This window comes from Nycticebus coucang, chromosome 16 (genome assembly GCF_027406575.1).
Source record: "Nycticebus coucang isolate mNycCou1 chromosome 16, mNycCou1.pri, whole genome shotgun sequence".
In the NCBI taxonomy this organism is placed as follows: domain Eukaryota; kingdom Metazoa; phylum Chordata; class Mammalia; order Primates; family Lorisidae; genus Nycticebus; species Nycticebus coucang.
Window position 1 is genome coordinate 35,056,306 of NC_069795.1, and position 27,137 is coordinate 35,083,442.

At 32.6% G+C, this 27,137-nt stretch overlaps 1 protein-coding gene across 1 annotated transcript in view; it reads right to left on the reverse strand.

Annotated features, from left to right (window-relative positions):
- GBE1 (1,4-alpha-glucan branching enzyme 1) overlaps positions 1–27,137 on the reverse strand; it is a 284,024-nt gene that overhangs the window by 65,826 nt on the left and 191,061 nt on the right. Inside the window, exons 8-12 of the mRNA XM_053564216.1 lie at positions 24,244–24,359; positions 21,744–21,871; positions 16,850–16,948; positions 13,207–13,317; positions 10,049–10,220 (exon numbers count right to left, since the gene is read on the reverse strand). Of these exons, the coding sequence (XP_053420191.1) occupies positions 10,049–10,220; positions 13,207–13,317; positions 16,850–16,948; positions 21,744–21,871; positions 24,244–24,359 (626 nt within the window). The remainder of the gene's footprint in view (positions 1–10,048; positions 10,221–13,206; positions 13,318–16,849; positions 16,949–21,743; positions 21,872–24,243; positions 24,360–27,137) is intronic.

Below are 27,137 nucleotides of genomic sequence, written 5' to 3' on the forward strand. Positions count from 1 at the left end.
AGACCTCGCAGCACTATATTTAGTTAGAGGTGACTGCCTCTTCAAATCTATCTTTCACATTTTCAATCAAGAACATATCCAAACTGTGCATCTATGTCAATCTCCCATAAACCTCCTCAACAGCCCTTTAAGACTTGCCCTCTGCTTCTATGTTCAGCCTTATCATTCATCATTCACATTTTAAATTAATGTATCCCTCATTATGTTCACCTTCTTCACTTTGCATAGTCACCATTCCAGTGATGGTACACGCAGAAAATCAGGGGAAAGGGGAAAGGGATACTTTAAACTTAACCCCTTTTAGTCAAGTAACCTTCCTTGATAGCCCATCATTTCCTTGCCTAAGTAAACAGTTCTACATTCTTCCTTTGAGTATTCGTGTTCTTTTGCATAGATCTTGATGGTAACATTCATTACCTAACACTCCTACATCATTCTTGCTTTGTATCCTCTTTGGACAGTGGGCTTCTTGAGCTAAAGGCTAAGGGCTAAGTCTTCTGGAGAGGTTTATATATGGTAGGTCTCCTTCTAACCTAGGGGCTGTATGGATAGTCAACACGATTGGGGAAAATATGATTTTATACACACACACACACTCACACTATGGTTTAAATGACGGTGCTCTCTCCAAAATTCATACTGAAACACAACAATACTGAGAGGTGTGGCCTTTGGTGGGTGATTAAAACAGGAGCACTCTACCCTCATGAATGGGACTAACACCTTAATAAAAAAGCTTAAAGCTTAAATGAACACTCTCTTGTACTTCTGTCCCTTCTGCCTTGAGAGGACACAACACCTGTACCCTGCCAAAGATGCAGGAACAAGGTACCATCTTAAAAGTATGAAGTAGCCATCACCAGACAGCAATCCTGCTAGCACCTTGATCTTGGACTTCCCAGCCTCCAGAACCTTAAGAAATAAATTTCTGTTGTTTATATTAATGAATTACGCAGCCTGTGGTATTTTCACATAGCAGCACCACAAAAGGACTAAGCTAATCCTATATGTTATATATGCACACACTGTACAAGCATGTATACACAAAAATATGTACACACAGGTATGGGGAAACATCACAGATGCTAATTTTAGAAGGAACTGTGCTTTTCCACTGAGGTTTATTCTAAGTTCTATGATTATTTTATTGTTTTGTTGGATTAGGAAATTTATGCAACTTGCAATTTGAAATTCTTATTTGTGATGATCTCACTATGAAGAGATGGAGATGAAAGCAAAGCATGTGCATGGAACTTCCCTTTGGATGAAAAATTTTCTTCCAAATGATAGATATCCCTTCTCTAGCTGAGAGATAAAAGGTCTGTATAGTACATTTTAGTTTAAAATCCATAACAAATGAGGAATAATATTGCTCTGATATGCATGTCTTATATAAAAAAATTTTTCCCAAGAAATCTCTTTATTAAAAATAAACTATTGTGCCAATAATAATAATATCTCTATTCTCTTAGTTGGCTTTTCTAGAAATAAACCTAAGAGAGAGGATTTTTGTTTCCAAAGTAAAGGGCGTAGAAGCATGGACCACGGCAGTAGACATTGCTCAGTACCCTGGTCAGGCCTGGGTACTGCAGTGGGTTTAATCCTATTGCTCTTTTACTTTGGGTTCTCAGCAGGAGTACAGCCCAACTGAATAGTTCAGGAGGAATAAATACCACATCCTTTAACAATCTCAGGTATCCCAAAGGAAGAAATGCAGTGGTATTTCCAGAATATTCTACCCTGAGACCACGAGTGAAGGAATTAGGGATAGTTAGGATCAGTTGTTTCTTTTTTCTTCTCCAAATTATTGGTATAATAACTTTTATGTTTATAAAGGATTTGTTGTATCCAAGTTGGTCACTGTGGGTGGGTAGAGAAAATGTAGGTGAATTATATAAACAAACGTTCTCTAATAGATTAAGATAAAGTTCCTCCAAAGTGACTCTTCTCAAAAGCTATGATCACCAGCTGTTGCTGGTGATAAAATCTTATTTGTCAAAACTAACCTGGCACCAGGAGCATCTGTGGTACTGAGCATTTAAATTATATGGGAAGGCGGAGGAAAGAGATTCTATCATTGGCTTCATGTGATTTTGGCACAGTCCAGGGCTGTCTCTGGCCTGACCTTCATTTTTGCATTTCCCGTCTATCAGTTGATCTTTATGTCGTATCTCCACAAATTAAAATCATTCAGTGTGATTTTCCAGAACTACTTACTCCTGCCAGAGTGTCACATTCAGTGATTCTGGTTCGAATGGCTCGGGTGGAGCTCTTGGGCTTCACAATGTTAAAGCTCCTCAGGTAATTGCAACACCACCTCCTTAACTCTGAGCACAATGTCATGGTATGTTCTCATTGAGTGCCAGTTGAAATTGGTTATCAGTGTGCCATGAATCAAATCAGGCTCATTACTTTTTAAGTCTCTGCCATTCAGAATATATGCTATTTGTGTCTCTGAGCATTTTAACAGAGCTTCAAGCCATTTACAACTGTTCATATTGAGAATTTTGCAGTTTTTCACAGCTCAGTTTTATAGACTTCTATGAGTCATGTTACATTCAATAAACTTGCCTCAACAAGCTAAGAGAAAATGCCAAAAATTAGCACTCCTACTGTTCAGAAGAGTATATTTTGTCTCCCTGTAACTGTTTCAATTTCAGCACTTAGCAGGAAGACATTTAAATTTTTATTGTATTCCTATCTATCAGGGAAAAAAAGAGAAGAATTTACAAGTTTGACACTAAACAACCACAGATGGAGGATTTGAAGTAAGATCACACATTTTATACTGAACTCTAACATAGCTGTTAATAAATGCAGGCTGCCACTCAGGACAAAATCCATCCAACTTGCCCCGTGGCTTTGGGAAGAATGTAACATATTCATTAAAGAATGTCCCACAGAATTTTCAAATGTCAAAATACAATATAATCATATTGAGAAACTCTTTCAAATTTAGTAATACAAATTTCATAATACTGCTGAGAGAGAAAATTGTCATTTTATAATTATGCTTCTCTCTCCACAGGTATCACTCATTACAGAAATGAGCATAACATCATGAAAATGAGATTCCTAAACACAAAAGCAGTAAAAATACATGTACACCTGTCAAATGACCCACATTATAAACAAAAAACCAGTTTGTTCTCTATTGTCATGATTTTAGTTTGTATATAAACCTATTTATATACATTTTGGTACATATTTATATACAAACCTACATATACACAAACAATATAGGAAAAACAGAAAAGGCTCCTGATTTAAATTTCACGTATTGATATAAATATATTTTGGAAACCTCTTCAGTAACACCGAGCACCAGCCCCCACTCAAGTTTGCCTCATTTGTTATGGGAAGTACAAGTCCAGCCTCTTGCCATTCCTTGATAGTTGAACTTACCACAGACCATCATCTGTCTGAACTTCCCTTCTCCTCCCTTCCCTTTCTCCCAAATTCTCCTGCTATGCACGCTACGATTTCTGTTTTATAATAAGAGAACTTTCCTATATCTTTTACATCTTCTTAGAATTCTCTCTTTATTCCTAGCTTTAAGAATTACCTGGGAATATTTTTAAAACTCTTTTTTCTAGGTCCAGGACATAGCCAAGACGAATTAAATAATAATTTTTTGGTGGTAAAATAAAATATATATATATTTTATATATTAAATATTTTATATATAAAATGACATGGTGTTTCAGCCAGTAGCCAGGAGGAGATGGCACAACAAAGCAGAGATGCTCATGGCCCTGACATTTAAGAGCATGACTGTGACTTACATACACATTACTGTCATTAATACGTTCTGCTGGCCATAGCTTCATCAGGCTTCAAGAGAACCTGCAGGATGTACTTATTCTGGCTATCTATGTGCCCAGTTAAAATTTGGAGGAAAAATGTTAATGGAAAAAACTAGCAGTTATGGTCACAGCTATAAAAGAGCATTCAAATGTACTGCATTAATAAATACTTAACTGAAAAACTGCTTCAAAATTCATTTATTATAAAGAAAATAATTGCCATTTTCTTTGCTTTCTAACTTTTATAAGCCCAAAACCAATATTAACTTTCAGACTAAAATATATGACTGACTAGGTATTTTTCTTATAGTGCCAAATTCTGATTAAGTAATAAGGTATTAGATTAGAAAGAAATCTTAAAAATATATAACAGACTCTTATTTTAAAGAAATGTATGGTATGGAGAATTTATTCAGCTTGTTCAAAGTATCCTGATTGCCAGTGCAATCAGAATTCATAGCTGGTCTATTAACTCTCAGGCTATGATTTTTGTACTAAAATCACAGTTGTCCCTCCCATAATTATGAGCAAGACATGAATCCCCAACCAGGCATGATATTCCCAAATCTAAAAAGGGAGAAGATGAAAAAGACTATGTGGGGCTCATTCAAAGTAAAGTTGCATAAAGTTGTTAAACGTGCTTTCAAAATGTATATGTATAACATCATTTATGATGTAACTCCTGGCTACTTTTTACTTCCGATGTATAAGGGAAGGACAATAAGATTGGTGTAATTATAATTCGGTGCTTAAGAAATAGAGGGCAGAGATATTTGGTTGAAAAGGTAAGCAGGAGTTAGATCATAAAGGATTTTATAACTTATAAACCTTGACAAAAGAATGTCAATGGCATTATAAGTTCAATACTTTTGTCTATACAATATGTCTTTAAAAGTTTGAAGTGTGAACTGGAACAACACTGCTTTTTAATTTTCTGAATTCAGTTAGAATAAAAGAAGGTATGGGTTTCTAAAGAGTCTATAATAACCAAAGAAAAGTCTGTGTGTAAATGTGGATGTACATGTGTAAAATGAAAATATTCATCTATTTTGATCTTTTACCATACTCTACATAAAAGATGAACAACACAATTGCTTTTAATGCTAGGAGTCGTATTTTTAAGTCAAGATAATAAACACGTAGGTTCTAAAGTCTTCTTTAACTATATTGCTCTGAAACAAAAAAATGAAGGAAAAAATGTGGATTCAAAGTGGGAAGACAGGAAAAGAGAATTTTCGGAGTCTGACTTCCTACATCTTTTCCCTTAGTGTTGTCTGTATGCACGACTCCTCGTACACCTGTTTATTTGTTTCCTCTTTTTTCACTTCTCCACTGAAGAGGAAAACATTAGACATGGAAAAATGAATTAATTTGAATGAAGGAAGGAATAAATCAATGAGTTCAGTTGATTCCAGAGTTCAGCTTATATATCAGGAACTGATGTCATGAAGAATATGTGTTTTATAATGACACGAGTTTTCAAATTCCAGAGTGCTACTTTATAGCAGTGAAATGTTGCTCGTTTCACTGATTGAATACCACTAGTTCAGCATTTTTTCAATAAGAAATTTGAATTATTTATGTTTTCAGATATACCCAGAGAGTTATACAAACCATTGAAATTTCAAACTGAATGAAGTACTCATATTAAAAAGTGCTCTTTTATAACACTATTAATCCCCAAGAAGAAGAGGAAAATGACAATTGAGAAAAACCTTCTGTTTAAAGAATAATTCTTACTTTAGGTCAACCATTTTTTTTGAACAAGTGAAATATTAACCTGACTGAATTGAAAGTGATTTATCTTATTCTTCAGTTGAATCTCCACCTATACACGTACATGATGAACGTAAGAAAGATGTCAAACTATGGGGAAAAACAAGGCAACTTCCTTTGAAACAAAACTGGCAAAAGCTATTGATTTTTAAAAAAATGCAATTCCTACAAAAAACGCAAAAGTTTCTTTTTTATGTCTTAAACTTATTAGGTAAGGAACTTTATCATTTGAAAATGAGGGCCATATTTGGAGATAGATGTTCAGTATAACTTTCTACTTACTATTAGCCCAGGCTAGCAGAGTTACAAAGCACTTTCTAAGAAACCAGAATATACGCATTTGCAAAAAACTACTATCTGCTGAATAATGACAACAGTTTTATATAACTTATTTTTGAAGTTCACATTTAAAAAACTATTAGACAATATTATTTCATTTTTAATTTACAATTAAATTTTATACATTTTATTTAGGTACCTGATTCTTAATTTTACATTCTACTTTGTCAATATTTTAAGTAAGCAAGATATATGCCTAATGCTTATATTTTAGTTTATACTTTACTTGATATTTTAAATGTTTTTTCATGTTTGCATAAAAATTAATTAAATGTTTAATTTCTTCTGTTGTATTTCAGGATTCCAAATAGTCCTTAATAAAAAGTTTTATCAATGACATTTTGATATTATATGGGATTAATAGCACAGTATTAGTCTTGGTATTTTATTTCCCTAGTATGGTGATCACTAGACAGCAGGCATTTTGCCTGTATAACCAAACTCTTTGTAGCAATTCCTGAAGAGTCATATGATGTGACTCAAATCCCTCTGGTTTTGCTGACTGCATTAGAAACGGAAAGCTTTTCCATAATAACCAGATAATCACTACAAAGCTGGACAAAATATATCTCTATCTTCATGTTTTTCTCTTTTCAATTGCTTTATTAGTTTATCTAAATGCAATTAACATCTATTCCATTGCAGTCATCCTATGCATAAAGTTGAAGTTTTTCATTTTATATTTATCTTTAACAATCAAACATACTTAGGCAAAGATTATTAAAAAGTAGCAAAGACATATTCATGTAGGTTATCAATCATCACATGCTTTATTTTAAACCACATCCTTTTAGTATATTATAAAGAGAAAAAACAAATCCTAAAGCCACTCAATCATTAGTACTAGATCTTTTCACTGACCAGTTCACAATATTTAAAAATAACTGAAAATCGTCTTTTCATTAAACTTGCCAATGAGTGAGCTCTAAATTAATTTTGGTAGGCTCCAGTTTTTTTATTTATTTGGAGTTTAATATTCCCAATTGGCTTTAATCTTAAATTATCACTCCATTGCTTCAATTCTAGTCTAACTTAGCCTTTTACTGGTTTCCATGCCTGGCTTTCTGGTGCCTTCGTCTTCCAATTTGTTCTGCCTCAAGCATCTTGTAAATTCCACCAACCATTTCCTAAGCCAGTTTCTTACATATTTACCTGGCATTCTCTACTCACATCTATCATAGTACCTAATACAGGTCTTAGTACAAAGATACTTGTTTGTCACTTCTCTGCATTCCTCTTTGGGTTTTGAGTCCTTGAGGGCAAGAACTGATTTTCGGCTCTGAATATCCACCACTTACTAATAACTGGTACACACACATAAGAGATACATATAAATGTCTGAAGCATGAAGTAACTTTATAAATTGTATTAAAATAATTCCAGAATTGTTATGAATATATTACATTTATGGTTTAATATATATCTCAAATTTACTTTTGAAATTGAACTTGTTTAAGTCCATTTGCCTTCTCTCTCTCCCTCTCTCTCTCTCTGCATGTCTGTATGTAGAAATTCCATGCACCAGCATGCAAGAAAAACGTATTAAATTTTACCAGTGTGTATATCCATATGTGTATAGACACATAGGTATGAACACAACACAATTATATATGCACATAAAAAATTACACAATAGGTACATAATAAATGTTAAGTGATCAGTATAGTATTGACTTATCCTAGAAACCCTCAGATCTTCTCAGACATGCAAGTTAAGGTTTGAGAAGCAACATTAATTAGAGATCAGTATGAATGAAAAAATAAAAAGTAATATTTAATGTTGGTGAGATTCACTGTAGAAAAGGCTTAATTTGTCACATAATATAAATTGGGATAATGTCATTGATTTTAACAAGGAATTATCACTTTTCATGATGCTTTATATTATTTAACATTTAATAAAAAGCTTTCACATTATAGAATGTACCATCAGATAACTTTCTAAAGAAACATTCAGATTAAATAGAAACATCAGCATGCAGGAGCCATATATTCAACAGAATAACTGATAATATTAAAAATAGTACCAGTAAATTTAAGCTATAAACTACATGTCTGGAAATACTCTGTGTTTGTGTAAGTATCAAATCATTTTACCCTCCAAACCATCCTACCAGGCAAGCACTACTGTATCTTACGGGTCTGAGCATGGAAGGCACACAGTAAAGATTCATCCTACCCCAGTCACACAGCTGAAAAAGGAACAAGCTTGGATTCCAACCCACTAGTGTAAATTAGCCATTATGTTCTATCTTCTCACTGAAAGATATTTATAAGCCATATATTTGTGGCTAATCTAGACATTAACCTAAGAATAATTTTATTTTAATTTTCACAAATTTTCATTCTACTTGTACAACCTGAAGCATGTCCCTTTACCTCCCCAAGCTGCAGGATGGGGTATAACAAATTCAACTTGCAACCTCTATCTGGCATACCTTAATAGTCATCTAACTTTTGTTCCAGTTTTGTTTTTTTTTTTTAACTAAGACTTGATGTTAAAAAACTTTAATTTCATATTAAGTTAGATGATCTATATAAAAATATTTTAGAAAGTATAAAATTCTATGCCAACATTAATCACTTTTATTGATATTTATTAACTGTAGATAACTTACAATCAATGGTACAAAAATATACCATTTGTATATAAAAATATACAAAAATAATTTAGTAATCCCTGATTACCCTTCTATATCTGATTCTTTCATAAGAGTATACATTTATTTTTAAAACCAATTAGAACAATCTAGAAAATTTTTAAAAGTGCATAGTATTTCCCAGTTTTAACTAGAATGAAAGAATTTTTTGCAACTCAAAATTAGGAATATTAGGAATACATAAGACAGAAACAAACAAAATAAATTAGCTACACTGGTGTGTTCCAAGAAAATCCACATTGCTCTTAATGATTGTTGTTAAATGGAATACATATCACAGTATCTGACAAATTTATGTAAACATGCTTTTTAACTAAAAAACTATAAAAATGTTTTAATGTTTATTTATTTTTATTTATCACAGGGGATGAAAACTACATATCGTTATTGCCCCTGAAGACCTTCCAGTGAGGCAGTGAGGAGGTGAAAGACAGTAATATTTACGTCTTGAACTTGAATAGGCCTAGGGTAATGTGTGTGTTTGTGACTTAGCTTTTAACCAAGAAGTTTAAAAAGTAACAAAAAAATTTAATTGTCAGAAAGGTCATTTCTTGGCAGGTTATAAATGTTAACAAATTTTGGTAACCCTGAGAAATAAGCAATATACCCAAAGGTAGTGAGGTGAAGTCTAGTGTGTGCTTACTTAGACTTGACTTTCTAACCTCTACTTAGCAAAAGATTTTAAATTCCAACTTCAGATTTCCATTAAAAACTTCCAAATAGAAATAAAGTACTCCAAAGCTCTCATGCTTATATTATTAAAAAAAAATACATCAGCATCCTGTATGTATTTCTGTTTTTCTGTCACTCTTAGCTTAAAAGCTGGTGAAATCACCTAAAACACAAAACTTTAAATGTTCATTTTTCACCAATAGAATAACCAATTTCTATATTTTATCATTCAAGAGCCTTCAGATAACGATATTTGAATATTCACATTTTTTTATTTCCCCAAATAAGTCATTTTTCCCCATCACAATATCCCTGAGCCTGAGTTTTCATACTTATAACAGATTATTAGTACAGAATTATCTCAAAGAACACCAATAATAAAAGTTTAATATCTTATGATATGATAGTTACCAGTTATGTCTTATATTTATCGTGTAAATACTACAATAATAAAATAAATTAAATGATTACATTCAGAAAATAATAATTCTAGGTATAATAATATAATAATAGAAAATAAGAATTCTAAGATAGTTAAGCCCACTTATTGACAGCAAGAGTCAATAAAAATTCCAGCTTTTAGACCATACTTTTGTATCATACATTAATATAACAAATAATCTTACAGTGGTTTAATTTAATTTTGTACTTTACACATGGCAGCATATTAAAGATATAAAGTGGCCATTTTATATTAAAAATATGAAAGACAAGGTCAATCTATTCTACATGACCTACATCATATGTAACTTAATATTTTAAACACAGATTGGATATGTGTTTAACTCACACTTACCCATGAAATTGAGATAGCCTTCTCCACCAAGCCCATGAGTAATGAGTCGAATCATTTTATGAAGCTGTATTCCACGATCAATAACTGGAGTAAAAGGAGCCAAAACACTCATGTTTGTATACATTTCAGCATCCATCAACCAAAATGCCAGCGTCTTATCACCAACCAAGGCCTACAGAAAGAAAGGTCACTGAGATAAATGAGCAGTGTAAGCACTAAGCAGTTGTGATTTACACGAGAATGACACATGGTTATACAGGGTGGAGAATAATGTAGAAGAGGTGTGTAGATTAGTATGAACTTTGTATTTTTCTGATGCTTACTTTCTACGCTGAAGATGAGCTGGTAAAACACATTAGATATCAACACATTTCTTTTCAGCACTATTTTTGTTTTTAAAAAGCCTGGAGAAAAAAATCTCATGATGGAAGCTGATGTTTTAAATTTTCTGGTGCAAATATTTATTATAGTATTGAAAATGGTAAATTGATTTTTAAAATATTTGTATACCATGATTTCATTTGCTTCAAAAAACTATAAGAGTTTCTGAAAAATCATTTATATAAGCTGTATATAAGATGAATACCTCATATATATAATATACATATATATGAATATATTACAATAGTCCCTCCCTCCCCAGCAGAGAAAATAGGTTGAAACTTCTATTTAAATGTAAATTTGCTTTGTCATTGTGTTTGGCATTTAACCTAAATTTAGATTGTTTTATCTGAAAAGATGATAATTGACAATTGGGGCAGATAATTGTGAAATGCCCTGGGTAGCAAAAAACAAGCTTCTAACAATCTAAATTATTCACTGCTAATAATACCTAATGCAAAATGTTCGTTAGGGGCAAAACAATGACACATGGTAAAGTGTACAATAGAAATTAACTCGTGATTTCAGTACTCTATTATAATTATTTTCAATTTTAGAAAAACGATTTTGCTTACAACCCTATCTTGAACCTATTTAATTAAAATAACTTATCTTTAAAATACTGTTACAAGAACATCTATAGCACTAGTTCTTAAATAATTCATCTTACCTATTTTTGTTTAATTAATTATTCTTATGTATAACTATTTATTTCTATGATCTCTGATTCTACCATAAGATTATTTTGGTAACTTTTACTTAGGTTCACAAATGAAGTATATTATGTGTCTAGTTGCTCTCTTCCAAAATCCTGTTGAGATATTGGAAAAATTCAGCCTATTTTACAAATTTAATTGTTGTTTAAGGAGTTACCTAAAAATTTTAAAATAACATCTACATATTAACTATGATGTATGTACTTTTTACTATTCATTTTACAAATGTACTTACATGCATTTATATTTTTTATCAGACTTAAAAATCCAAGAACATTTGCTTTTAGACATAACCAGGCAACTCACATCACTTCTGCAACCTGACAACACCAGGCAAAATTATCTCAGTCTTTAAAGCATGAAATAAATCTTGGTAACTCTATGTTTCTTTATAGACTGGGTAGAAAGTTATGGGCAAAAACTATCAGTTTTCATACTCAATTTTTTTATTCCACTCATTTATTCTTTCATGCATTCATACAAAATAAACATGTGCTGGGAAATTGTGCTATAACTTCTAGAAGTTTGTAATGGAAAGATACAATTTATGCATGTATTTTAATTTTCGCATAGTTATTTATTTGGTGAGAGGTTCCCTTTCTCGATCTTCATCCCTGGCTCTTTACTAAAAGTATTGTTCTCTAGAATGGGGTCTAGTACTCACATAGGTATTTATTTGATCTGCTCTGTGGTCAAGGATACTATTAATTTATGGTGATAAGAAAGCACTTCCCCAATTTGTAAGACGTGAAACTTAACATGTGTCTACTTCAGGGTTCAGCCAATTTATTGAAAGGCCAAACAGTAAATGTTTCGGGCCTTGTGGGCCACTTTTTCTGTCTCAATTAATCAAATTTGCCATTATGGCACAAAAATAATACCTAAGTGAATGAGTACGGCTGTGTCCCTCAGTCCCAACTATACCTATTTACAAAAATAAGTAGCAGGTAGGATTTGGCCCACGGAACTTAGTTAGCCAAACCCTAGTGTACTTACGCTTTATTAAAAATTAGAGGAGACGCCTCAAAAAAAAAACCACATTATTTCTAATGACCAATTTCTGCTGTAATTACAGAGAGAAACTCATTTTAGTTTCAATTTTCTTAGTGCAGGTACTTCAAATAATTTTGCTTAGGTTCACAGATGAAGTATATTCTCAGATCTAGCTGCTCTCATTATTTTTATCTATAAAAAGTGAATTTTTATGCTGATGTTTATGAAGATTGGTATGATTTTGAATAATTAAGTGGCTCTTTTCCACATTTCTTGATGGAAACTAGGAGAAGAAGGCAACTATCTTTCCCTCTATGAGTCAGGGAAGGCTTCATAGAGAATGTAAATCTGAGCCAAGTGACTAGGTCTGAGTAGGAGATTCATAGATGAAGCAGGAAGGTAGATTCAGGTGCAAAGGGTTGACCTATTTGAATTGGGTAGGAATTTCAAAATATTGAGAAATAGAAGGGCTGGAGAGTTGGACAGAGAACAAAACTGGAAACTTTGCCACGGGCCAAGATAGGAGTGGACTTAAAAGACAAACTTCCAGTGGACCTAGGTTGACAAGATGAGCTTTGCTTTTTGGAAAATACCTCAGGCTGTTTTAAAGACAACCAAGCTGGGAGGAACAGGGGTCATCGTCATGGTGATCAATTAGCAAGACATTTCAGTGATTGAGGGGAAAATGACCAAAGTTTGCCAAAGGCTTAAAAGAAAAACTCCAGAAGGCAGACTAAAAGGAAAGCTAAAATACCCCTTGATCAGCACCAATATTCTTCATTATGACAAAGGAGAATGTAGAAGAGAACATTTGCAGCTGCAATATACTATCTATTAATTACAGTTTGGTAGGATAAACATAATACTGCAGTTTAAAGCTGAAATTTCTAGATCTACAATATAATTTTCAAAATGTTTTTCTACTATGAGAAGTTTGCACATAAAAATATATATACATATATAATGGGCTATATTAAGTATATTAAAAATTTATATTTAGATATTTTATTGAATACAGCAAAACGGGGAAAGAAAGAGGAAAATGAATTTATACATGTATTCATTTACCTGATCATGGCTCTCCGCATAAGCAATGCATTTTTCAAGGTAGCGTCTGTTCGTGAGGGTGAATACTATATTGCCCATATTCCAATCTTCATCTTTAAATTCTTTCAGTAACTGGATACAAGAAAGAACAATGAGCTTCTGAGTAAACTATTATTTTTCTCACTTTAAGAAAGTAAAGAAATCTTACTCAATCTGAATGTAGACATCCTATCAGTCTAAATGTTTGGCATGCAGATATAAGCACATCTACATAGCAAAAGTATCATTGTCTAAAACTCTTACGGAAATCACAACTTTTATACAGAGGATCTAAATGACAGAGTGTGTGTGTGTGTGTGTGTGTGTGTGTGTGTGTGTGTGTGTGTGCTGTTGTGCAGATGGCTTAAGCATTACATTTTAGGATCTTTGCAACCTTTTGTTTTCTGTCATAACTGCTACCTCTTGATGAATGGTGACGCAATATGTTGTGCTATACATCTTTTATAACATTCATAAAGGAGAGCTATACTTGCTACATTTTGTAGGTTTAAATAAAAGAGAGTATTTTGCTTCATTTAAAAAAATAAAAATTAAAACAATGATTTCAAAGTTTAAAGGCTAATTATCATAAAATAATACCCTAACAGACCACACTTCATGTGTCTCCATATCGTTTTCCATTCAATCTCTAATCTGGCTCTGTCCTTGTAACACCTCTTTTATGTAACTGATCTTGCTGAGATTTCAAACAGTCCTCTCTCAGGTCAGTAATTGCTTTCTTAGGTAAATACTTGCTGGGCATGTTGACACTACTGACACTATCTCCTTCCCATGAATTTATTCCTTTCTTACTCTTCCGCTATAAAACTCACATTTTATATTACTGTGTTTTTTACCACCACTCTCCTCATACTGTAAATTATTTTCCTCTTTCTATCCTATAAAAGCTGATGTTCCCTAGGATTACGTCCTAAACACAGGCTCAATCTTTTATTCAGAGTGCTCTTTCTGAAGGGATTTGTTTCTCTGTCCAAAGTGTCAACTGTACTTTGTGATGGGCAGAACTCTAGGATGGCCCTCTTAACTGGATGGGCCCAATGTAATTACAAGAATCTTCTAAAAAGGCAGCATGAGTGTTAGAGACCTGAAGATGCTGTCCTGCTGGTTTTAAAGACAGAGAAAGTAGCCATAAACCAAGGAACATAGGATGCTTTTAGAAGGTAGAAAAGACAAGGAGATGACTATGAATTCTCCTCTGAGCCTTCAGAAGGAATGCAGCCCTGCCAACATCTTGTTTTTAGCCTAATAAGATCTTTTTCAGATGTGTAACGTACAAAACTGTAACATAGTAAATTTGTGCTGTTTTAAGCCAAAGGTGTGGTAATTACATATGGCAATGATGGGGAACTAATGTATAGACCTACACAAATATGTCTAATTTTTGACAAAAGCATAAAAGCAATTCAATCAAAGGAAAACAGACTTTTCAACAAATGATGTTAGAAGATTTGGACATCCATAGGCAAAATAAAAAAGATTAGCAAAGTCTTACTTCTTACACAAAAGTTCGCTTAAAATATACTATGAACTTAAATCAAAAAATTATTAATATAAAACCTTTAGTAGAAAACATAGTAAAGTCAAAGAGTTCTTAAATTGGATACTGAAATAGAGACCTATACAAAGAAAACAATTATAAATTGCCTTTGATTAAAATTTTAAGAAAATTAAAATTAAGAAAAAAGAAACTACACTTTTTGCTCTGTGAAACCAATGTGAAGAGGTTGAAAGAACAAGCTTCAGATTGGGAGAAAATGTTTATCAACCACATTTCCAACAAAGGAATTGAATATAAAATATATAAAAAACTTCTGACTGAGTACAGTGGCTCATGCCTATAATCCCAGATATTTGGGAGGCCGAAGTGGGAGCATCAGTTGAGCCCAAGAGTTTGAGACCAGCCTGGGTAAAATAGTGGGACTTTGTCTCTACAAAGAAAACAGAAAAAAAAAAAAAAAATAGCTGGACATTAAATGCCTGAGGTTACAGATACACCAATTACACTGATTTGATTCATTCACATTGTATGCCTGAATCAAAATATTACACGTACCCTCTGAAAATATGCAAGGTATACTGTACCCATAATAATTTTTTAAAATTAAAACCACAATGAGATATCAGTATATACCTATTATTATAGAATAGCTAAACTAAAAAAAAAGAAGTAACATCACCAAATGCTGGTGAGGATGTACAGAAACAGTAGGGGAAATATAAAATGGTATCGTTATTCTGTAAAACAATTTAGCAGTTAGTTAAAAAATTAAACATTCAACTACTATGTGTTCTAGTAAAGGCATTGTTATGCATTTCCCACAGCAATAAAACTTATGTTTATACAAAAACCTGTACGCAAATGCTAACAGCAGCTTTAGTCATAATGGCCACAACCTGGGAAAAACTCAGATGTTTTTTAATTACAGAATGTTTAAATACGTTGTAATAAACCCTTACCATGGAAGATAATTTAGCAATTAAAAGGAATTCACTACTGCTACATGCAACAACTTGGATAGTTCTCCAGAGAATTTTGCTGTGAAGATGACTACAGATTAGAAATAGTAGGAGATGGGGGCTGATAAAGGACTTTCTACAAGCTTAGCATTTTACATAAAATAATATATAATAAGGCTACATTTCCATGTATGAAAGCTTGAATGCTTATTTATTTGCTTGATTTCTAATTCAAGTAGTCTTTATTAAACTATATGCTTTGTGGATCTGGTAAGGTTAAGAAATAATTATAAATGGAGGAGAAATCATGGCGGGAGAGGTTTAATGTCACAGGGATGCAATATGCAAATTCCACGGTGATTACAGTAACCCCTTCCTTCAGAGTAGGCTGTATGGTTTTTCTATCCAAACTTAAGCACTTCTGCCACTGTGGTTCCAGTTCATGTCTATACTAACGGGCTCATCCGAAAGTTATTATTTTTTGGATACATATCAGATTCATTATACGTATTGAGCCCATAATTACAGACGTGGCCACTCAAAAATGTTCTATATCAAACCTAAGTCTATACTATGACTTTGGTCCTTTAGGCAAACATTAAATAAAAATAAATCCAAATCACTTGAACTGTCATTACATTTAATAAAACTGAATTGAGAAATGATGTGCAAAGTGCTGTGCATAATTATTCATTCCTCTGATACATGGTAAGGACTTCTAAATGGTGAAGAAAGGAATGGATGAATCCAATTCAACCATTAAGCGAGTACTGGGAATTACGGAGTAGCTTCTACATTAATGCATGATTTGTAGGCAGAAATGAATGCTTTGATGAAGTTTAATGTGTATTAAATATAGAGCACTGAAGTTTCATATAATTGCATTGATGATGCAAAATCCCATTTATGTAGCTAACATTATATTAATCATATTTTCCCTTGCCTGAATAATATAAATGTAATTTAAATTAGAACTTTAAAAATTTTGAGAAGTACCTTATTAAAAAGCCCAAGAATAGATGCACTCATGGAAGAATTTAATACTTCAACTATAATCTGTAACTAACCATCACCACAAAGAAACTGAAGATAAATGAAACAACATAGTATCTGCAGAAACAAAAAAAATATTTACATAAAATCTTACCTGGATCCATTTATCTGGAATTGCCATGGCTAATCGATAGTCAAAACCAACCCCTCCCTGGGAAATTGGAGAACACAGAGCTGGCATTCCTGATACATCCTAAAACAAAGGACAGTTCACATTGATCAAGCTTTTAGTAAATATTCTCACATGAAAGTTCAGGTCAGTAAAGGAAAACAATATTGGTGGCATACATTTGGTAAAAATTTTGTTAATATAATTGTAAGATTGGGTAAAATTCTGGTAGCACAGCACATTTCTCAGTAAGACTTTGTTTAATATTTTCACTCCAGGTCAACTTCTATTTCATGAGGCTATTTTTTCTTTTCCTCAGTATCACCTAGAGAACTCAAAATAGTAAAACTACTATTGCTAAAACATAGTTTCTTAGACTTAGTCTTGAACTATCATAAAACATTTTTATTATTTATTGCTTTCACCAAATACCAGGTGGCAAATATCTGGCATATTTGTTCTCTCCATATGTAACCCTAATATAAAGCGTATTTGTGTGAGCACTAGCTTTTGATGAGATGCAAAGCAGAGTAAGTGCATTAAAAGTGAAGCAAAAAGATGTCTTTCACTCTGGTAGGTCACTTTTGGAAGAAGGGATCTTTGAGATTAGGCTGGTGGGGCCTTTCGTTTAGGAGATACAGAAACAGAGTCTTACTGAGGTGAAGAGATCTCTAAAGGTATCTTTTTTTACTGGGAAAGCTGGGACTCAGATATCAAGCCTTTTAACAGAACGTCTTTCTACTTTGTAGTGCTATCAGATTATTAATAATCAAATAAGTAATCAAACAAAATTAAATAAACAGATACATGGCTTTAAAAAATTGGTTATTAGGACCCAATACAACAAAAGATATTATTAAAACAACTATACCAAAACATGATCTAAATAATTCACCAAAACATGATCTAAATAATTCTAACTATGTAATATATTTGAAATAAAACCTTTCTCTTTGCTCCATTTCCATAGCAGCAATATCATCACTGAATCTTCATTACTGCTTGCTTAGATTTTATCTTTCTGATAGAGTTCTCTTTGTTGAATGTCACTTTATATTAACTATTGCCAAATTAAAATTTTATGAGACAATCTACTCCTATACTGCCCTTCAATAATTTCAATAGCCAATAATTAAAAAATTCTTTAAGATTTTAGAAGTATCGTTGAACATTTATTATATACTTTACTATTCAATTATCTACATCCCCATTTGTTATTAAAATATAACATCCATGAGGTTAGGGATGTATTGTACTGTATTATTTGAGGTATTCACTGATATGCTCCCCAAACCTACTATAGTAGAATACGACCTGGCACAAAGCAGGTAGTCAGTACATATTTACTAGTGAAAAAGTGAGTTGCTCTGAAGGATTTAAAAATAAGACACAACATCTGACTTTCAGAGATTCAAACTAGGACCTAAGTGAATATGCACACATGAAATGCCAATGCAATGCACTTATGATAATTAAGTTCACTGAAAGTACAATGGAGTGGCTTGGCACCTGTGGCTCAAGCGGCTAAGGTGCCAGCCACATACATCTGAGCTGTCGGGTTCGAATCTAGCCCAAGCCTGTCTGCCAAACAACAATGACTGCTGCAACCAAAAAAAAAAAAAAAAAGCCAGGCATTGTGGTGGGCACCTGTAGTCTCAGCTACTTGGGAGGCGGAGGCAGGAGAATCGCTTGAGCCCAGGAGTTAGAGGTTGCTGTGACCTGTGATGCCGCAGCACTCAACCCAGGTTGAGAGCTTGAGGCTTTGTCTCAAAAAAGAAAGTAAAATGGAGAGACACCTTTCTACCACTAATTCCTACTATTTCATTTCAAGTAATAAATGCTTTGGCTGCTTTGAAATATTTACATTTTTGTGTGTGTCACTGCACATCATTTTCTTGGATTATTTATCCTTACTTTCTCTAAAAAACTATCACATAGTATAGGCTGAGATTTAGCTCAATGCTGCTTCTTCTATAATACCACCCCTATGCTCTCCCTACAGAAAAGCTGGAAAACAAAAGTATATGATCTCTCTGGACTCCCAATATAATTTTTTGTTTTCCTATGAAAGAAAGTTATAAGTAAATATAGTACATGGTGTAATACAATCAAGAAATAATAAAACGTTTGTCTAAATGTCTTTTTTTTTCATTGTTCTTTATAGTTTATAAAGGGGAAAAAATGGTCAACAGAAAATAACCTAGTTAAAAAGCTATATTTACTATAGTCCCAGGTACTTGGGAGGCTGAGGCAAGAGAACTGCTTGAGCCCAGAGTTTGAGGTTACAGTGAGCTTTGACACCACAGAACTCTACCGAAGGCATGAAAGTGAGATTCTGTCTCCAAAAAAAAAAAAAAAATATATAAAATAATAATAATAAACAAAAAAATAGACACCTGTACCCAACATAACAATTCACAATTGCAAAGATATGGAATCAATTACGTGTCTGTTGTTGAAAAGCAAATAAAGAAAATACAGTGTATATGTGTGTTTGTGTGTGTGTATATATATATATACACACACATGTACAGTGCATATATATGTAGTGCACAGGTATACACACACGCACATGCACAGACATACATACAACATGGAATACTACTCAGTCATAAAAAGGAATGAAATACTGTCATTTGAAGCAACTTGAATGGAACTGTCAACTATTATTCTATGTGAAGTACCTCAGAAATGAAAAAAACAAACACATGTTCTCACTAATACTTTGGAGTTAAAGAGTGGGTACACACAGTCATAAAGTGGCAAAAGGACACTGGAAACTAAGAAGGGGAGAGGATGTGTGAGAAGTGTGTCAGGTACAGTGTACACTATTCTGGTGATGGGCACAATAAAAACCCTGATCTCCGTATTATACAATTCATCGAAGTAATAAAAACACTGTACCCTCTTATAGTTTTTAAATATAAATTAAAAAAATGTAAATATAAAGGTCACTAAAATAAATATACTTAAGTATAAAATATTTGATATCTACTGATACACATAAAGCACATGAAAACGATTCCACATATTTTGGATAGAATTAAAATAGTTCTAATTTTTTAAGATCGGAGAACATCGCCACCAAAAATATTTTCAATTTGTATAGCAAATATAAACAGGCAGAAAGGTGAACATATTCTTGCAAAATAGGTTTCTATTTTGATAACTGTCATTACAAATAAATTCTTATTTCTACTATAGGAATTTATTTAAAACTACATTACTCATTTGTTACACCATGTTTCTTTTCTTAGGAAAAAAAAAAATCCTGAGGATCAATTCCACATTTTGAAGAGACTCCCACTAGACAGGCGATGCATTGAAATTGAGTAGTTTTCCATTTAAGTAGAATAAATTGCAGACACGACTTTAAAAAAAAAAAAAAATCTAAAACCAAGTAATATAAAGTAGGTTAAAGTCTCAAAGTTTCATTGGTAGAAACACTGATAATCAGAAAAGAGCTCCCTGGATGATGAAACTATTGAGATGAATGGAAAGATCAATGTAACAATTTTAAGTTCCATGTATTAAATAATTGCTTCTTTTCCTTCAGTACCCACTTTTGATTTGTGCTATCATTAATTGTTTGTAGTAATTTGTCATATATGATATGTCTGGACTGTCATAAATATAATTGACAAAATAATTAAATTTTTGATGTTTGTCAGATAGAATTTTAATATATAAAAGGCAAAATAAAAATTTAAAATACATTCTGATTGATGTTAAGCATACAGCACATAAAGTATTAGCACAAGTACTAGCATGACTTATGTGCTATGATCTAATGTGGGTAGGCAGAGAGCATGCAATAATACCGGGTATCTAAACTGTATGATGATTTCCTCTTTGATTGCTTTTTATTTCAGAAATTTAGGGTCACTGCTCTATTCCCAATAGATACTTAAAAGGCAAAAGGCTTGAAGGGGGTAAAACTATTCTCCTTCATCCAGAGACAAAAAAATCATGTCTCCAACTTGGAGACTTTTATTTTTAAGAAATGATGAATAGAGAAAAGGCTATAATAAATACTACAGGAAGGAGACTCATTCCTGAATTTCTTATCAATGAACTGAACACCAACAATGTGAAAATAGACCTTAATTATGACTCCTTTTAACAATAGTCATACTATTTTTATATGCCTATCTCTATACTTTGTGTAAAATAGTTTTAACATGCTAAATTCAATTTTAATAATAATTTCTAGTTGGAGGACTCAGAAAACCAGGGGGATTTTAGAACTAAATCTAAATTAGCATAAGCATTTAACAAACTTCCTAATTTATCACATTTATCATCAAGAAGGGAATTGTCAATTATGCACATACTGAATTATATCATTACAGTGCAGCTTTGGGACAATTTATCATGAACCTTCAGTAATCATGAATAACTAGTGACCATGTGGCAATCTAAGAACAGTAACAGAAACAAGCAAGGTAATCGCATCAGAACAAGAAAGGCCTCAGAGAAGTTCGCAGGCAGCAATCTATGCCATCTCCAATGATGTAACCAGAAAAGAAAAAAATAATAAATAAATGGACAGACGCACATTAATATTCAATTATTTTCTCTGCTGAAGGTCTCATGGCAGAAGGACTGGTCCATTGATTAGAATATTTTACTCTCTTAACACTGACATTTTCTTATTAACAATAAAATGGTGACAAGTAATTAGTGTACATTATCTCCTAACAGGAAACAGTGAATTCTAAATAATGTGCCACCCATACAAGATAGCTGCACTGTAGTCTGGGTATAATTCCATTTATGCAATCATTGACAACATGAGATTAATTATTCAAATAGTGTATGCTGACAAAATGTTCTATATTAAAGGGGGTCAGAGGGCAAGACATCATTACAGCTTTACCTCGGCTATTGTTATAGAATCTGGATACAACGTGTGAATCAAATGATTGGCTAACATGAGATAAATCAACGCATCTTCATCAACTTGTAGTCCAAAATATTCATTGTAATCACCTGAAAAACCTTGACCTAAAGAACAGAAAATCAATATGGACATAGTATGTTAACAGGCAAGTTTTAACACTGCACAAGTGTACCTATAAATTATTTTGTTGGTATGAATTTTGTTACTGTAGCAAAGTGAAAAGTCACCATTCAGACAACAATCTTGAAAATCAGTCTTTATTGGACCCCAAAAGCCATGTTAATTTAAATATTTAATTCAAATTAAACTTTACAGCTAAAATATAAAATAAAGTGAAATGACACTGAAAGGAATTCAAAATTTCAAATTTTCAATATTTTATGTCCTATCAAGAAGATATTAATAACAGCTTCTATTAGATTCTTTCGAGGTAAATAAAAATGAAAACCATCATAAAATTGAGTCATTTTTCTATAGTATTCTTTTAAACATGTGCTTCAACTTATGCAATATGGAGTTACTATGATAAAGAGATTATAACATCCTCAAACTGCCTCCTACCTTCGCTTTTCCCTCTAGGATTTCCCTCTGAAATCCTAATTTCAGTTCTTTATAGTATATGTCATTTATTGGAGCTATACCACTTACTTTCTAGTAATTCAGTAATTTATTTTTATAATTAAATCAAATTTGTGCTCAACATCACCCTCTATTTCCCTATATTTAAGTTCTTTTATTTATATTCTTTTTTCTTTCGTTGGATTTTATCATTGAGGGATATTTTCACATATAATTAAGGAAACTTCATTCCTCAAGATCTTCCATGTTCATACTTCAATAGCAATTCAACTAAGTTTAATTTTTTTTTGATATTGTCATTCCTTTTTATTTTAAAATGTGTAATTGACAATGGTTGTATATACTCAAGGAGTACAAGGTGATTTGATATAGCTATACACTATGTACTGGTTACTGCGCTAAATTAACACATCCATCACCACTCATAGTTACCAATTGTGTAGGTAGCAGGGTGCGTACACTTACAATCTGCTCTCATCAAATTGCGAGTAAACAATACAGTAGTATTTACTATGGTCAACATGCTGAACATTAGATGCCGTCCAACGTTTTTCTTCCATCCCTCAGCCCCTGGCATCCACACCATTCAAGTAGCATATTCTTGAGTTTCCTTTTGTTTCCCTAAGAATTTTATAGACATTGCTTCTGATAATAGAATAGCATGAGTCTAATCATTTTTTTTAATCTATGCAGATAAAGTGCTTTTTCTTCCTGCATTTTATGTGATGAAATTATTTTTATCACTGAATTTACAAATTAAACACTGTGCCTTCATGATAATCATTTTACCTCAATTTATTTGATATAGGATGTGCTCTTTAGCTGTGAAGTTTCAGTTTCTTTTTATTTTTTTGTTATTTGGGGTGGGGAGGAATGTTATTTACTCAGAGTGTTTTCCTCTACCATTTATTGGACTGTACTCACAAAATGTATTTCTCAAATTTATAAACTTTAGTTCATTTTCCCAACATCACGAATTTCCTGGAACATACTCCACCCTCACAGGGGGAGTTTGCACACACAAGGGTTTAAATCTAGGAGAGGGTCTTCCTTGACTTTTGCCATGCTTGCCTTTGCATTCCATAGATCAGTTTCTCCTCAGACTAGAGAATGGATATCAATGAAACATGTTTTGTTTTACAGATGCAACTTTTCTCCCATAAACATTTCATGAGGGCCCTATAATGATTAATACTAAGTAGTGACATACTCGTAATCTTTAGCTTCTTTCCTAGGCAGCCACTTTTCAAGATTTACAGTCTAACATTTTTCTCTCTTGCTTGATTGCTATTAGTGAATATTTGGGCATCAAAAACTAATAATTGCTCCCATGTTAACTATTAAGGTATTAGTATTCTGTGATTCCATTTCTTTGCACAACTTGAGAACTAAAAATCATATAAATATTTTTAATTTATTAATAAATTTCAACTAAGTAAATCTAGATGTAAAATGTCTCTTTTCTACCATGAAAAATAATACAGAAATCCATGCATTCACAAATGTCCTCACTTACGGTTTTTGATAAATTTTCATTACAAATGCTGTGATGTTCATATCCTGAGGGTATTATAATGAATGGTTTCCTCAAAATAATTTCTAAAAGGTATATATCAATGAAAGTATATTACATAGATATATCGAAAAGGAAATGATAATCTCTCGTTTACTTATAAAATGTACTTATATTTTTCCTCTTGCCAGAAAGGGATAAGAAATGGCTACAGAAAGAACATATGCAATGGTTAATGAAAATCAAACCTCCAGTAATGGTCATTGCAGCTTCTGTAACTACTGAACCCGAAATCTGGTTGTTGTCATCTTCCAGTAAAATAAGTAAATACATAAATAAATAATAAAATCATTAGTTACACCTGTGACTTATCACATCACCTACCCATTCCATGGTGATGATAGAGCATGGATGTGACACCATCAAAACGGAAGCCGTCAAAGCCATATTCTTCCAGCCACCATCTTATGTTTGACAGAAGGAATCTTAAAACTTCCCAGCTACAATATTAGAGAAACACGAATTTAAACACAATGTACATAGTGTTTTCCTTAATTGTTATAGATGGTTTGTTAAGGGCTTTAGTTAAATTCGAAACCTTTATCTCATGAGTAGTAATGTTCAGGAAAGAAACATATAAAACCAAAAAAACTAATAACAAATATCTCATTCCTTTGATAAAACACATTGTAAAAGAAAGAAAAATACTAAATTTCTAGCCAAAAATATTGAGGGAAAAAATATGTAAGATGGACTCCCCAAGCTGGGGCTCTGTCTTATTTAATGTCATGTCCAAGGCAACCAGAAGTACTTTTTACACAATAGTATAAAACACAGAGTCAAATAATAGTGTCAAACCAATCTGTTAAATATTCTGAATTTTCATCAGATTTTTCATATGATATCACCAGAGGTATATGATTTCTTTTTCCTTTCAGAAAATACATTTTCAGTGTCAGTAGAAAACAGCTTCAATAGTGGTCTACTTAAAATATTTTTATTCTACAATGTCAAACAGATACAAACAGAATGATGCAATGGTAAGAGGGACTTTACCTAACAAATGCAATCAATGTAACCTGGTTCTTGGTACCCTCAATCAATCCCCAACAATAAAAAAAAAAAAGTGAAAGACAAAATAAAAGGCTTCAAAATTAACCACATGGTAAGCAATATTACATTTATTTTTGTGTAAAAAACAACCTAATTGTAAAAAAAAAAAACAACCCTAATTACCAAAAGAGACATTTAATAAAGTAGAAAGTTTTACAAGTTGAAGAGCTCTATACCCATAAAAACAGAAGGAAAACAAAGAACTGTATTACTCAATTAAAAACACCACACGAAACAAGACTATTTCGGACAATTGAAAAGAGAGCATCATCAATTAGTATTTCCTTTAGTCATACAGTTATGGTTGAGTTCTCTATCTTATTATAACTGTGGTTTTAAGGCTTTAATACCTCATTTAGTTTAATGACAAAGCTGTAAGAGTGTACACAAATCTTTAACCCAGTTGAAATTTATGTATTTTTTTAAACCTTCCATATATTAAAGAACAATCTGACGTAAGTGAAGATTAAATCATCACAATCAACTTTGAAATTGTAAATCCAAACTTTGGGGAAAGATGAGGGTTGTTGGTATTTAACTGTCTTCAATATGTTACTTTGAGTTTTAAAAACTTATGTAAAGTTAACAAAAATTCAAGCAATACATAAAAGGGAGGTAGGAAGTTCAAGATTTTTAGATTAAAGCAATAGAAAAGGTAGAATTTGGTCATGTTTCTATTAATGCACATCCATTTATGGTTTAAGGGGGAAAGTTCTGTTTAATGAAAAGAAATAAGTATTCGATAACTGCACGAAATAAAAATTACTCATTTTGTATAGGAATTTTATATTACAACACTCTTTTTTTTTTTTATTGTTGGGGATTCATTGAGGGTACAATAAGCCAGGTTACACTGATTGCAATTGTTAGGTAAAGTCCCTCTTGCAATCATGTCTTGCCCCCATAAAGTGTGACACACACCAAGTCCCCACTCCCCTCCCTTCATCCCTCTTTCTGCTTCCCCCCCCCATAACCTTAATTGTCCTCATATCAAAATTGAGTACATAGGATTCGTGCTTTTTTTTTTTTTTTTTTTTTTGAGACAGTCTCACTTTTTCACCCTCGGTAGAGTGCCATGGTGTCATAGCTCACAGCAACCTCAAACTCCTGGGCTCTAGTTATCCTCTTCCCTCAGTCTCCTGAGTAGGTGGGACTACAGGCGCCCACCACAACATCTGGTTATTTTAAAATATGGGGTTTAGCTCGTGCTTGGGCTAGTCTAGAACTTCTGAGCTCAAGCAATCCACCTGCTTCGGCCTCCCAGAGTGCTAGGATTACAGGCATGAGCTCTGTCGCTCAGCCCATTACTATGCTTTTTAAAAAGTTAGAGAAAAAGAAATTGAAAGGAAGGTACAAAGAGTTCCCATATACCCCTGCCTCATACATCTTTTAAAAAATAATAATAATAAGTTTGCTACCTGAAAATTTCAGAGAGAAGACATAAATGAAATTGCACATTAATAATCTTTTGAAAACAATGTCTTGATTCAGGACATAAAAATTTTTCTCATTTGGCCATTTGACTCATAAAGTATGTTTTATTTTTGAAAAGTAAATTGAAAGATATTGTTACCCAAAATAGGAATAAAACTTATTTAAATACTAAAGACTTTGATAAAGATATGACCATGCCAACCAGAGATCACAAACTGTCCCTGGACCTTACCCTACATCCACTACTGTTTTATTGGGCTTACAGAACATTTTAAGTTGGGTTTATATATTGTTTTAGATAATGTCTTAATTTGAATATTTCGGCGATCTTTCGAGCTCGTCCTACTCCTAGTCACTCTCACATTTCCTTACTCTGATCCTATTTACTCATTTATAAGACCAAGTTGGAGCTGTGGACATCAACTATCAGCCTCTAGCACAAATATCTACCAAAAATGAAAAGGAAAGTAAAAGAGCCAAGAATACAGCAATTCAATGAAAAACAGAATAGAGAGATGGTGTGAAGTAAATCATTAAAAAAATGCATTGTGTGGGTTCACAGATTTCATTAAAAAAAAAGTTAATAACCATCTTATTGATTCCTGTTACTACAATATTTAATTTACTTTAAAACTGTGTTTAAGACATTAAGAGCCAAAGACCAATTTGGGTGTATCTATGTGAGTAGATAGATTCTTGGCATGGAGGAACAAAAACCTATCTCTTGTTAT